Below are 13,384 nucleotides of genomic sequence, written 5' to 3' on the forward strand. Positions count from 1 at the left end.
TTTGCCCTATAATAATATTGTCCTCTTCCTGTGTCCTCCAAAAATCCAGAAGGTTGGAACACAATTAAAATCTTGAAGGCCAAGTATTACGTGGATACACACATGTACACCAATAAATTAAATTACTGAAGAATAAGCAGAAGCTGTAAAACTAATTAATAACGTAGGAAAGGACACTTTAAATACTCAAAAGGATAAAAGAAATGCAAATACAGAAAAAGCAAATTGGAGTGGAGGAGTGGCCTAGTGGTTAGGGGTGGTGGACTCTGGTCCTGGGGAACTGAGTTGGATTCCCACTTCAGGCACAGGCAGCTCCTTGTGACTCTGGGCAAGTCACATAACCCTCCATTGCCCCATGTAAGCCGCATTGAGCCTGCCATGAGTGGGAAAGCGCAGGGTACAAACGTAACAAAAATAAAATAGATACTATTGGAGATTCTACATGGAATGTTGCTACTATTGAGATTCTGTTGCTTCTATTGGAGATTCTACATGGAATGTTGCTATTCCACTAGCAGCATTCCATGTAGAAGGCTGCGCAGGCTTCTGTTTCTGTGAGTCTGACGTCCTGCACATACGTGCAGGACGTCAGACTCACAGAAGCAGAAGCCTGCGCGGCCACATTGGTGATCTGCAAGGGCCGACTTCTACATGGAATGTTGCTAGTGGAATAGCAACATTCCATGTAGAATCTCAAATAGTAGCAACAGTGGAGGAGTGGCCTAGTGGTTAGGGTGGTGGACTTTTGTCCTGGGGAACTGAGTTCAATTCCCACTTCAGGCACAGGCAGCTCCTTGTGACTCTGGGCAAGTCACTTAACCCTCCATTGCCCCATGTAAGCCGCATTGAGCCTGCCATGAGTGGGAAAGCGCAGGGTACAAATGTAACAAAAAAAAAAAAGTGCCCTCCTTTTTGCTGCAGGAAAATACAGAATTTTCCAACCATACATTATGGGGGTAATTCTACATAGAGGGACATTTTCAATCCAGTAATGAACATGGCCATTTTACTAGTACTTACTACTGCTTATCATTTATATAGTGCTACAAGGCATACGCAACGCTGTACACCTTACACAAAAAGACAGTCCCTGCTCAGAGAGCTTACAATCTAGATAAGACAGGCAAACAGACAGAACAAAAGGGTAAGGGAATAAAGAGGTGAGGATAAAAGGACAGAGCAAGTGAGTAGTGGTTAGGAGCCAAAAGCAGTGGTAAAGAGGTGGGCTTTAAGTTTGGACTTGAAAACGGCCAAAGACGGGGCTAGACGTACAGGCTCGGGTAGTCTATTCCAGGCGTGAGGTGCAGCAAGATAAAAGGAACAGAGTCTGGAATTAGCAGTAGAGGAGAAGGGGACAGACAAGAGAGATTTATCTACAGAATGGAGTACTCGAGAGGGGGCGTAGGGAGAGACAAGAGTGGAGAGGTACTGGGGAGCGGCAGAGTGAATGCACATACAGGTCAGTAAGAGAAGTTTGAACTGAATGCGGAAACGGATAGGGAGCCAGTGAAGTGACTTAAGGAGAGGGCTAATGTGAGCATAGCGACTTTGGCGGAAAATGAGTCGCGCAGCAGAGTTTTGGACTGAATGAAGAGGAGAGAGATGGATAAGGGGGAGGCCAGTGAGAAGCAGGTTACAATAATCAAGACGAGAGGTGATAAGAGTGTGGATGAGGGTTCTGGTAGAGGGCTCAGAGATGAAGGGACGGATTTTGCTGATGTTATAGAGAAAGAAACGACAGGTTTTAGCAATCTGCTGAATGAGAGCAGCAAAGCATCCAACTTTGCTAGATATTTTTGTGCTCAGTGCATCTTATCTTTTAGGACTATTTTTGGAAAAAAAAAATCCATGGGAAAAATGCACAAAAACAATCCATTGAGATGTATGGGTGGCCAGCATTCTTAGTAGACTGGCCACACAGACATCCCAGCAGAGCAGTGAGGCACCCTAGGGAACAATGCAGTGGACTTCACATAAAAGGTCCCCTGTAGATTGTAAGCTCCTTGAGCAGGGACTGTCCTTCTGTGTTAAACTGTACAGTGCTGCGTAACTCTAGTAGCGCTTTAGAAATGTTAAGTAGTAGTAGTAGGTACACATCTCACCATTACCCTCTGCTGACTCCAGACTCCGTTCCTTTTATCTTGCTGCCCCATAATCCTGGAATAGACTTCCTGAGCCGGTACGTCAAGCTCCATCTCTGGCCGTCTTCAAATCTAAGCTAAAAGCCCACCTTTTTGATGCAGCTTTTAACTCCTAACCCTTATTCACTTGTTCAGAACCCTTATTTTATCATCCTCACCTTAATATTCCCTTATCTCTTGTTTGTCCTGTAAGCTCTGTGGAGCAGGGACTGTCTCTTCATGTTCAAGTGTACAGCGCTGCGTACATCTAGTAGTGCTATAGAAATGATAAGTAGTAGTAGTTATATTGAATGATGAGCCCTCCAAAACCCATCAAAAACCTACTGTACCTAACTGTACACCACTACAATAGCCCTCATGCCTGCAGGTGTCACCTATATGTAGGTGCAATAGGTATTTAATGTTTTTTGGAGGGTTCACACATTCCTCCACAAGTATAATAGTTAGAGTGGGATATGGGCCTGGGTCCCCTTCTCTACTGACCACTAGGCTACTTCTAGGGCCTGCTTGCTGCTGTAATAGGAATGGCTATAACATCTGAAGCTGTCATAGAGGCTGGTATGTTTTGTCACTCATATTTTAGGGGGGCGGGAGGGGTTCAGTGACCACTGGGGGAGTAAGGAGGGTTATGCCTTAATCCCTCCAGTGGTCATTTAGGGCACTTTTTGGCCACTTAATCATGATTGAAACAAGTTTGTTTGTTTGTTTGTTTGTTTATTTATAGTACATTTCTACCCCACATTTTCCCACACATGCAGGTACAATGTGGTTTAGCCAAATATGTCTTAATTTTGGCCTTAGACGTTTTCATTTTGTTCCATTATTGCACAAAAAAAAAATCTATCTTTTGATGCCACCGATGTCCCTCCCAAAACATGCCCCCTTGAAATTTGGACAAACTGTGGAGCAAAACATCTAAAATCGGGGTGTTGAAAATTGCAACACTGGATGTTTCTAAGAGAAAGACGTCCTTCTGTCGCCTTATGACATTTTTATAGACTTTTTTGTTTTGAAAATGAGCTCCACGTTGTGCCATCAGTTAAGTGCGAAAACAGGAGATAATGGTAGTTAAGCTCCAAAACGGTGGGTAAAATGGCAGTTACATGGGTGAGTGCATTTAGGCACTGTTCTGTAACTGGGCAGCCAAGCGTTCTCGCTCATACACAAAGAGGGCTTTCCCACGGGCAAATCATGGGCATTCCCACTGCTTTAGCAATCCTCACATTTACACACACAACTGCCGCATTAAGAGTAGCCATATTGGGTCAGACCAATGGTCCATCTAGACGAGTATCCTGTTTTCCAACAGTGGCCAAGCCAGGTCACAAGTACCTGGCAGAAACCCAAATTGTGGCAACACTCCATACTATAAATCCCAGGGCAAGCAGTTGCTTCCCATGTCTGTCTCAATAGCAGTCTATGGACTTTTCCTCCGGGAATTTGTCCATACCCTTTTTTAAAACCCAGATACTCTTACCGCTGTTACCACCTCCTTCGGCAAAGAGTTCCAGAACTTAACTATTTGTCAAAAAATATTTCCTCCTGTTTGTTTTAAAAGTATTTCCATGTAACTTCGAGTGTCCCCTAGTCTTTGTACTTTTGGAATGAGTAAAAAATCGATTTACTTCTCCTTGTTCTACACCACTCAGGATTTTGTAGACCTCAATCATATCTCCCCTCATCCAGGAATAGAGATGGCATAAGTGGTCATGCCAAAAGTTAGGTGCGTTACTACTGTTGAGAATTAAGGGGTCCCAAGCCCCCCCAAGAAGGCTAGAGTGACCTTAATCTGACTCCATCTCTAAATAACACTAGTACTGGGGTAATCAAGGAGTTATTGCCTCTAAGGGAGATGTTAGATCTAAGGAAAAGATACCAGCCTTATGACAAACTGGATTTAGATTACAAGTTATACAATGCATTTATACTTACAGCCTTTGATCATTAAGTGAAGCCCACAAATCATCATTTGGAATGAGGAGTTTATTTGCTAAGGTATAAGTCAAATCAGTGATTGACAACAGGCATGTACAATCAATTAATTATAGGAATATAATAAGCTACAAACAGGTGTTAATTATTTGCTAATCTTTTATAATTTCTTTTATCAATTAGAGGTTTTACAAGGGAAAGCAACTAGGAAATTTGTCAATTTTGTTGGACACATTGGTTTCCCTTGGAGAGAGAGTGCCAACCCTTGTCTCTCTCTCTTAAACCAGGAAATACCCTGATTTTATAGATGCCCTCAGGATATGGATAATATGACAGTAGATATACCTGATTGGATCTATGCTAATGTCATGGTTGTCACTGATTGGCTCATGCTGAGTAGCTTCTATCTTGCTACGCCTTTCCTTTCTCACACCAGCTGACCACAATCCTGCTCACAGGAAGTCTCCCTCCTCTCTTGAACAGCTAGTTCCCTATTTTCTTTGCACCTGCTATGACTCACTTATTTCTCAACTTGTTTTTCTAACTTACATTAGAGAAAATTCCACTTTGTAACTATAATAACTTAACTTTAAGGCCTCAATCTGGGCTACAAACTAGGCCATACTTTTCCAGTAAGCTCCCAGTTATGTCAGCCATCAGATTTCTGACTCAGCCAAGGTCTGTAACAGCCTGAGCTCTATGACTGGGCCCGCCACCATTCCAGTGGGGGGGTCTCTGGCTGTACCATAATTATACACTACGTACTTACGCTAGTTTTCTGTAACAGGTTGGTTGCACAAACATGCTTATAGGATACTAGCTGAGTGCCCAAATTTTAGGCACCTAAGATTTTCAGTGCCCTTTATTGACTTGACCCCCAAGTGACACATCCATAGAGTATGTTATACTGAAACTTAAATATAGGGAAAGATGTGGATGTGGAAGACATTTTTTCTTGTTGTTTTTATGGGTATCTACTAAACAATTTACAAATTGGGTGTGGAAATAATTAATCACTTACAATATAAACAAATGATTTTCCACAGACACAAATTATGTACCATGTATATTTCACATAAGGTAGCAGTTATGGTGTCAAATCTTCTATAGACTAGGAAGGAAAAAGCCCTCAAAGAGCTCCAGGACATTATCAGTCCTCTAGAGCTAAACAGATCAATGAGATCAACTCTTCATCATCGGCCACCAAAAAAACTTCCAAAATTATATCAAATTGTATGTACTTAACCAATCTTTCTTAATAAACGATCCACAGAATGTGGTTGCACTAACAAATATTATTCTAAAAATGCATGCACTCTATCCAACTGCTACGATATGCTATTGTTGATATGCTATGGTATGCTGGAAAGCTGAGAAATATCAACACTTATCTTATTAGTGGTATTGGCTGTTGGCGGTAGGATCTCATCATGCTGACTTAACATCTCCGTGGTATGTGCTAATGATGATGAAGTCTCATCCTACCACATCGAGTGGTCTGTACCCTTTTAGGCGTCCCCAAGCCAACGATGGCCAGCGTTTCGCGCTGTGGCTGCTTCAGGGTCTTGGCGACTGGGTAACATTAATCACAGTGGTTCTGAAATGGCCACACATTTTCTTCGCACTGCCTCACTCGTTTATTAAGAAAGATTGGTTAAGCACATACAATTTGATATAATTTTGGAAGGTTTTTTGGTGGCCGATGATGAAGAGTTGGTCTCATTGATCTGTTTAGCTCTAGAGGATTGATATTGTACTGGAGCTCTTTGAGGCCTTTTTCCTTCCTAGTCTATAGTAAAGATTTGGCACCATAACTGCTACCTTATGTGAAATATACATGGTACATAATTTGTGTCTGTGGAAAATCATTTGTTTTTATGGGTATCCCATAGCTGTCCCTGTTAGTGCAAAATATCCTTTCAAAATTACCTTCTTCCTACCTACTGGCCACACCATTCACCAGCTGCCAAATTCACCTAGTCTGAGGTGACCTCCACCTACACAAACTTGCAGCATAGCTGAGAACTGGGAGGCCACTGATGCTTTGGGTCCTTTTGTTACTGGCTGGACAGACTGCGCTTTTAAGACCTTACTGTGTTCGTTCCACTAGTGATTCTCCAATAAATCTCTCCCTCTGCCACCTTTCCCAAAAGTAATAGTCTCTATAAATCTCTCTTCATTCTCTCTCCTTGTGCTCTGTATCCTTGGTGATCCTGCCCTGGTACACCTGGAAGCAAGAACAGGGAGAGATTTATAGAAAACTTCGTAGGGGACCGTTGGAACCAAATTATGAGACCTGACCCAGTCAACTATGGTAAATCTAAACCATTACCCTCAAGTGAGTACCTGGTGAGCTGATTGGGCCCATAGACACGTAAATTCATTATTACCACTTGTAAAGTACAGTCAGATGTATTTCAGTTCAAAGGAAGCCATGTCTAGCAGAAGCTGCATCTCATAGGCAGTTTCCTATTTCAGCCTTTTATTTTGGTGATGTGGACAGTTATGTCTGCATTTTCCCCTTTGCATTTTGGAAATGGTGCCAGGGGCGTAGACAGACTTCGGCAGGACGGGGGTCCAGAGCCCGAGGTGAGGGGGCACATTTTAGCTCCCCCGGCGCCGCCGACCCCCCCCCCCCCCCCCCCCGCCGCCATTGCCGACACCCCCCGCCGCCGCCAGCACCACCACCAACAACTTTGACCCCCCCCCCCCCCCCGCCGACGACCCTCTCGACCCGCCCACCCGCCGTCACTGTCACCTACCTTTGCTGGCGGAGGACCCCAACCCCCGCCAGCCGAGGTCCTCTTCTTCCTTCGTTCTGTTTCTGAGTCTGACTTCCTTCACGTCACACTCAGAAACAAAACGAAGGAAGAAGACTTCAACTGACGGGGTTTGGGGTCCCCCGCCAGCAAAGGTAGGCAACAGCTACGGCCGGTTGACGGCAGGAGGAGGGGTTGAGAGGGTCATCGGCAGGGGGGTCCAGAGCCAAATCTACGGTGGCCCAGGCCCCCGTGGCCCCGTAGTAGCTACGCCCCTGAATGGTGCACAGAAAGGTGTGCAGTTGGCCAAGAGACGTTATTTCCCTGTTTTTAAGACTGTACTGACATACTACCTGCCATCGCTCCACATGCACAACCAGTGACATCCACCCATTCTAGAACAATTTGGCACGTGGCATGCTATTGCACAGCTGTGGGGGAGACTTTAGGGCTCATTTTCAAAACAGAAAAATGTTCAAAAAAATGGCAGAAATTGACATTCGGACGTTTTGCTTGCCAAAACATTCAAATCGCTGTTTTCAAAAACCATTTTTAAACATTTTGTTGTGCAGTTCGTCGGCAGTGTGTTGAAATCACAAGTGGGCGTGTTGGGGCAGGATTTGGGTGCTTCTAACACTTGGACGTTTTTCTGCCATAATAGAACGAAACCAAAACGTCTGGGGCTACAGTATAGCCCGCAAATTCCTCAATCTGAACTTCCCCAGCTGTAAAAGGACTTAAATATAAGCAGGCATACGCCACTACCTTCTCCTACAGAAGTACACAGATATGGACTGGGTTACCCCCAGCCCTAAAAACTATGGACAATCTCAGCAACTTTCGCAAATCTCTGAAAACACATCTCTTCAATAGAGCCTACAAAAAGAACCCTTAAAGACACAAAACACAAAGATTCCATCTTCTCTAATCCCTCATCTATCCTCTGTTTACTTTTGATTGTTTCCAATATCCTGTCATGACTTTGTCATTACCACACTCTGTAAGCCACATTGAGCCTGCAAATAGGTGGGAAAACGTGGGGTACAAATGCAATAAATGACCACTGGAGGGATTAAGGTATGACCCTCTTTACTCCCCCAGTAGTCACTGACCCCCTCCCACCCCCAAAGATGTGAAAGAAACAGTACATACCAGCCTCTATGACAGCCTCAGGTGTTATATTCAGTCCTGTTAGAGCAACAAGCAGGTCCCTGGTGTAGCCCTAGTGGTTGGTGCAGTGCACTGTGGGGAAGGAGACCCAGGCCCATATCCCACCATAACTGTTACACTTGTGGTGGAAAGTGTGAACCCTCCAAACCCGCCAAAAACCTACTGTACCCACATATAGGTGACACCTACAGACATAAGGGCTATTGTACTGGTATACTACTACTACTACTATTTAACATTTCTAGAGCGCTACAAAGTGTACGCAGCGCTGTACAAACACAAAAGAAAGACAGTCCCTGCTCAAAGAGCTTACAATCTAATAGACAAAAAGTAAAGCATTTAAATTTAAAATATTTAAGCAGTCAAGCACAAGAGAACAGTCACAGAAGGACAGAAGATGTTGAAGGGTGGTCAGTGTGATTAGGTGTAACTCTGGTTGGAGTAGTGGGAGAAGGTGATAGAAGAATAGAAATGGGTGAGGTAAAGTAATGAGTGGGTTGATAGGGAGGTTATATAAGACATGTCACTCTAGGGGTGGGTGGGTAGAGGGGTAGGGTGGGTAGGATTAAGTCTAAAGCAGGAGAAGGCATACAGCAGGGGCGTAGCCAGACTTTGGCGGGGGGGGGTGTAGAGCCGGAGGTGAGGGGGCACATTTTAGCCCTCCTGGCACTGCCGATACCCCGCCACTTTTGATCCCCCCCTGGCGGCGCCGCCCCTCCTCCGTCCCTTTCGACTTCCCCCGCCACCGCCAGGTACCTTTGCTGGCGGAGGACCCAACCCCCGCCAGCTGAAGTCCTCTTCAGCACCGGTCTCCGAGTCCGGCACGTTCGCCGATCTGGATTCTGTTTCTGTGAGTCCTGACGTCCTGCACGCTCCTACGTTTGGGAAGGATCTACAAATATTCATTTAGGTACGTGAAGAGCCCTGAAAATTTACACAGTTCATGTGGTTAGTATTTATTTATTTATTATAATATTTGAGGCACCTGCTTAAAAAGGTCCGGGTGTCTTACAAAAGTACATACATAATCAGATCAGCTCATAGTAAAACAGTACATAAAGCTTGTAGCCTAAAATAATGCAAACAATTAAAATACTTCCTAAAATAGCCAGGTCTTATACTCACAGTAAAATGCAATATATACAACGGACATAAAATAATGCAAACAAGCAAAAGGCTTCTTGAAAAAGCCAGGTCGTACAGACATTGCAAATAACAGGATAACTAAACCCTGCAAGAAGCTCCCTAGTAGTCACATTCCACTGTCCCAGGGTAAAACAAGAAAAAAACCTTCTTCTAGATAACACTCGATACTTACAGCAAAGAATCCTGGGAAAACGGAGGTACGTTTGTGGGCTCATACCTCCTCAACAACAATTTCAAAGCAGCTGGAGCTTCCAAAAACAACACCTTAAAAGGCTTAACCACACCTTTAATATACAGTAAACCACAGGGAGCCAGTGCAAGTGTGTCCTGTACAGGCAACATCGAATCTGATAACTTAAGACCCAACAGTACTCTCACTGCCACGTTCTGGACATGCTGTAGTCTAAAAAGCTGATTTTTATAAAACCTCAGAAAATGAACATTACAATAGTCCATACGACTTGTTAAAAAAGTAGGAATAACCTTCACCAGATTTCTCTAGATGAGTTTCCCACTTCCTAAGACTGAGCACATGGAGCTATCTGAGATCAGGTGGAATGATACACAGGAGCTCATATTCAAAAGAGAAAAACATCCAAAAAGTGGCATAAATCCACATTTGGATAACCAGAAGACCACTGGAGGGAATCAGGTATGACCTCCCCTTACTCCCCCAGTGGACACTAATCCCTTCCCATTCCCCCAAAATGTGATTTAAAACATTACTTGCCAGCCTCAGATGTAATATTCAGGTCCATTAGAGCAGCATGAAGTCCCTGGAGTAGTCTAGTGCTGGGTATAGTGCACTGCAGATCGGTGGACCCAGGCCCATACCTCCCCCTACCTGTTACACTTGTGGAGGAAACTGTGAGCCCTCCAAAACTCACCAGAAACCCACTGTACCCACATATAGGTGCCCCCTTCACCTGTAAGGGCTATGGTAGTGGTGTACAGTTGGGAGTAGTGGATTTGGGGGGCTCAGCAGACAAGATAAGGGAGCAATGGTGAGATTCGTACCTGGGAGCATTTTATGAAGTCCACTGCAGCGCCCCCTAGGGTGCCCTATTGCTTTCCTGGGATGTCTGGGGGACCAGTCTGTTAAAAATGCTGGCTCCTCCTACATCCCAATGGCTTGATTTTGTTTTGCACTTGGACATTTGTTTTTTTTTGTTTTTTTGTTTTTTTTTTTTTGAAAATGGCTCAAAAAACAAAATGTCCAAATCACAAAACCTTGCTCTAAACAGTATTAAAAAAAAAACACATAGACGTTTTTCTTTTTTGAAAATGACCTTCTTTCCTATTCATATTTTGGACGTTGTTTTGCAAAACGTCCAAAGTCGGACTTAGACGTCGTATCGAAAATGCCCCTCACAGTGTAATATACAAGCTGATCTTTACGATAATTGTAAGCTTATGGAAAAGAAACAGTGTTACAGCCCCGGTGGTCTTACTACAACGTCATGAGCTGAACGATGGTCTTAAGATGATTCCATGCCCAGCCTAAGAAGATGAAGATCTTTGATTCACAAAATTAAGTAAGGACAGAACAGCCTGATAATTTGAGGAGCAGGAGATGGGGGAAGAAGGAAAGTTGGTTAGTTGTTTCCTTCAGTGTTAAGCGAAAACGTTATGGTTGAGGACCCTATTAGTATATGACTTACGTTCTGTGTGTGTTGAATCTTGGTAAGAGTACAAGTGTTGGTCTGAATCCTGTATGTTGGTAGCTCTATGCACACGTTGGATTAAGAGTGCATGAGTAAGAAGGAATGCTAACAGCTGAGACATAGAGTAACTGTCTTCATGGGGTGCTGTTTCCAGAAATAATCCATATTAATGGGGCACCTTTAACTATTGGAATTGTTTCCTTCCTAGACGTATCAATCTAGGGGAAGGGTTTGAACGAAATCTTATTCCAGCTATATCTGTGTGACAGAATAAAGTTGTACCCATTTATAATGTGCCATAGGGAATCACTGGAACTGAGTGTTCACTGGTTTTCTTAAATGTTTTATGTTGGATAATTGTTTTGACATGTTTCTGGAGAGGGAAATGGAAGGAAATGAACCCTATAGTAGGCCTCTAAATATTTTTATGTGAACAGTCTAATTCAAGAGATATTTTTTCAACAGGGGATGCACCTTTTCACTGTCAGCTCTGCACTGCCAAGTTCAAAATCAACTCTGACCTGAAGAGACATATGCGCGTGCATTCGGGTGAGAAACCGTACAAGTGTGAGTTCTGTGAGTTCCACTGTGCCATGAAGGGCAACCTGAAATCTCACGTGCGCATCAAGCATGGCTCGGAAAACACAGTGCAGTGCCCGGAGTGCAACTTCCAGTGCGGGAACAAGATGAGCTTGAGGCTGCACGTGCGATCCCACCAGCCCGAGCAGCCAGTAAAGTGCCTGGACTGCAGCTACTCCTGCTCCAACAAGGCGGCTTTGAAGGTGCACGAGAGAATCCACTCCATTGAGCGCCCTTTCAAGTGCCAGTTCTGCGGTTTTGATACCAAGCAGCGGAGCAACCTAACCACACACATGAAAAAGACGCACCGGGACAAGGTGAAAGCCAAGAAGCTGACAACCGAGAAGAAAGATGGAGACCTACCAAAACTGGTCACCTCTCGCCAAGCGGCCAAGCTGGATGCTAAGAAAGCGTTTAATTGTGACTCGTGCGATGCCTCGTTTGTCAGAGAGGACTCACTGCGGAGCCACAGAAAGCAACACAGTGAGTGCCGGGATGCTAAAAATTCAGAACTGACTGTTTTACAGCTTCAGATGGATCCAAGTAGGGAGTCTAACGCTTCTGTTGATGTCGGACATCTTGAAGTTCCACTTCAATCCGGTCAGGACACATCCTACAGTGAAAGCATAATCAAGGTCATTGTGGGTCACCAGGTGTCCCAGGCTAATGCACCGTTGAATCCACTGCCCTCCGGTTTAGTGAGTCCGAATCAACAGGACATGGCTTCCAGCAACCAGCTGGAAATTCTGCGGCACGTTGGGTTGGTGGCATCGGCTCAGCCCGTGGGATCACAGCAAGAGGCAAATTCAGTTGAGCAGCAAACTGTTCTTCTCACCACCAGTGACCCAACTGTTGGCAGTTCTCTGCACCAGACACTGATTTCCACCCCAGCTTCAGTCTCGGGTGTGAAATCTATGGGAAACCAGATGCTCATCTCTAACACAGCGATCAGCTGCTCCAGCCTGGATGGTCTCAGTGCGTTAATACAGGAGGGAGCCACAGAAGTGACAGTGGTTAGTGACGGAGGAGGAAATATCACTGTATCCACATCAAGTTCAGCGCCCCCTCCCATTTTTTCTGCCTCATCTCATGCAGAAGTCCCTAAGCTGGCCTGGTCTATCATTCGGGATGAAGCCCAGCCCACTTTGCTGTGTCCTGCGGACTCTATACCAGATTAATTTAAAAATAAAACAAAGCCTTTTGCTCACATTACAGTGGCTGTTATTGTATTAAATGGTAGGGTAAATCAACTGAAATCAAAAGAGGCTTGTTTTTGCCAGTTGTCTCCTGTCAGTAATGATCCTCTGGATGCTTTCAGCAGTAGAAATCTCTCTTGAACGTAGATAATAAGGATGTGCACTTGATAGCATGCTTTTGATCTGTTTAGGGGCCTTAAAAGTTTTCGTGCATGCAAGATCGATTGTATGCACATAAACATGAATTTATGCATGTACAACTGATTTGTGCTTGTTGGAAAAGTTTTAATACACATACAAAATGTTGTTAAAACATATATGTGAAGTGAAAGTAAAAACACCCAAAAATTGAGGGGGGGGGGGGGGAATCTGAAAACAGAGCAGAAGATTTTGGACTGTGCACATTCCTTATAGCCAGATGGAGTTATAGTGGTTGATGCTGTGGGGGGGAGGGTTCCTGGTCCAGTCTTAAGGGTCACTGATGAGTCTGATTTTCAGAATATCTATAGAAACTATATGGGAGGTTTGCTTTCAGGCAGTGACTTTAGATTAAGGTCAGGTTAACTTGAAAAGCATAAGTACATAAGTACATAAGTAATGCCATACTGGGAAAAGACCAAGGGTCCATCGAGCCCAGCATCCTGTCCACGACAGCGGCCAATCCAGGCCAAGGGCACCTGGCAAGCTTCCCAAACGTACAAACATTCTATACATGTTATTCCTGGGATTTGGATTTTTCCAAGTCCGTTTAGTAGCGGTTTATGGACTTGTCCTTTAGGAAACCGTCCAACCCCTTT

At 44.3% G+C, this 13,384-nt stretch overlaps 1 protein-coding gene across 2 annotated transcripts in view; it reads left to right on the top strand.

Annotated features, from left to right (window-relative positions):
- ZFP64 (ZFP64 zinc finger protein) overlaps positions 1–12,581 on the top strand; it is a 30,025-nt gene extending 17,444 nt beyond the window's left edge. For both annotated transcript variants that reach the window (XM_030211828.1, XM_030211829.1), the window contains exon 6: positions 11,278–12,581. In XM_030211828.1, coding sequence (XP_030067688.1) covers positions 11,278–12,569 — 1,292 coding nt within the window. In that variant the 3' untranslated portion in view covers positions 12,570–12,581. The remainder of the gene's footprint in view (positions 1–11,277) is intronic.
- Positions 12,582–13,384: the final 803 nt, after the last annotated feature.

Source organism: Microcaecilia unicolor, chromosome 8 (assembly GCF_901765095.1).
Source record: "Microcaecilia unicolor chromosome 8, aMicUni1.1, whole genome shotgun sequence".
Taxonomy (NCBI): Eukaryota; Metazoa; Chordata; class Amphibia; order Gymnophiona; family Siphonopidae; genus Microcaecilia; species Microcaecilia unicolor.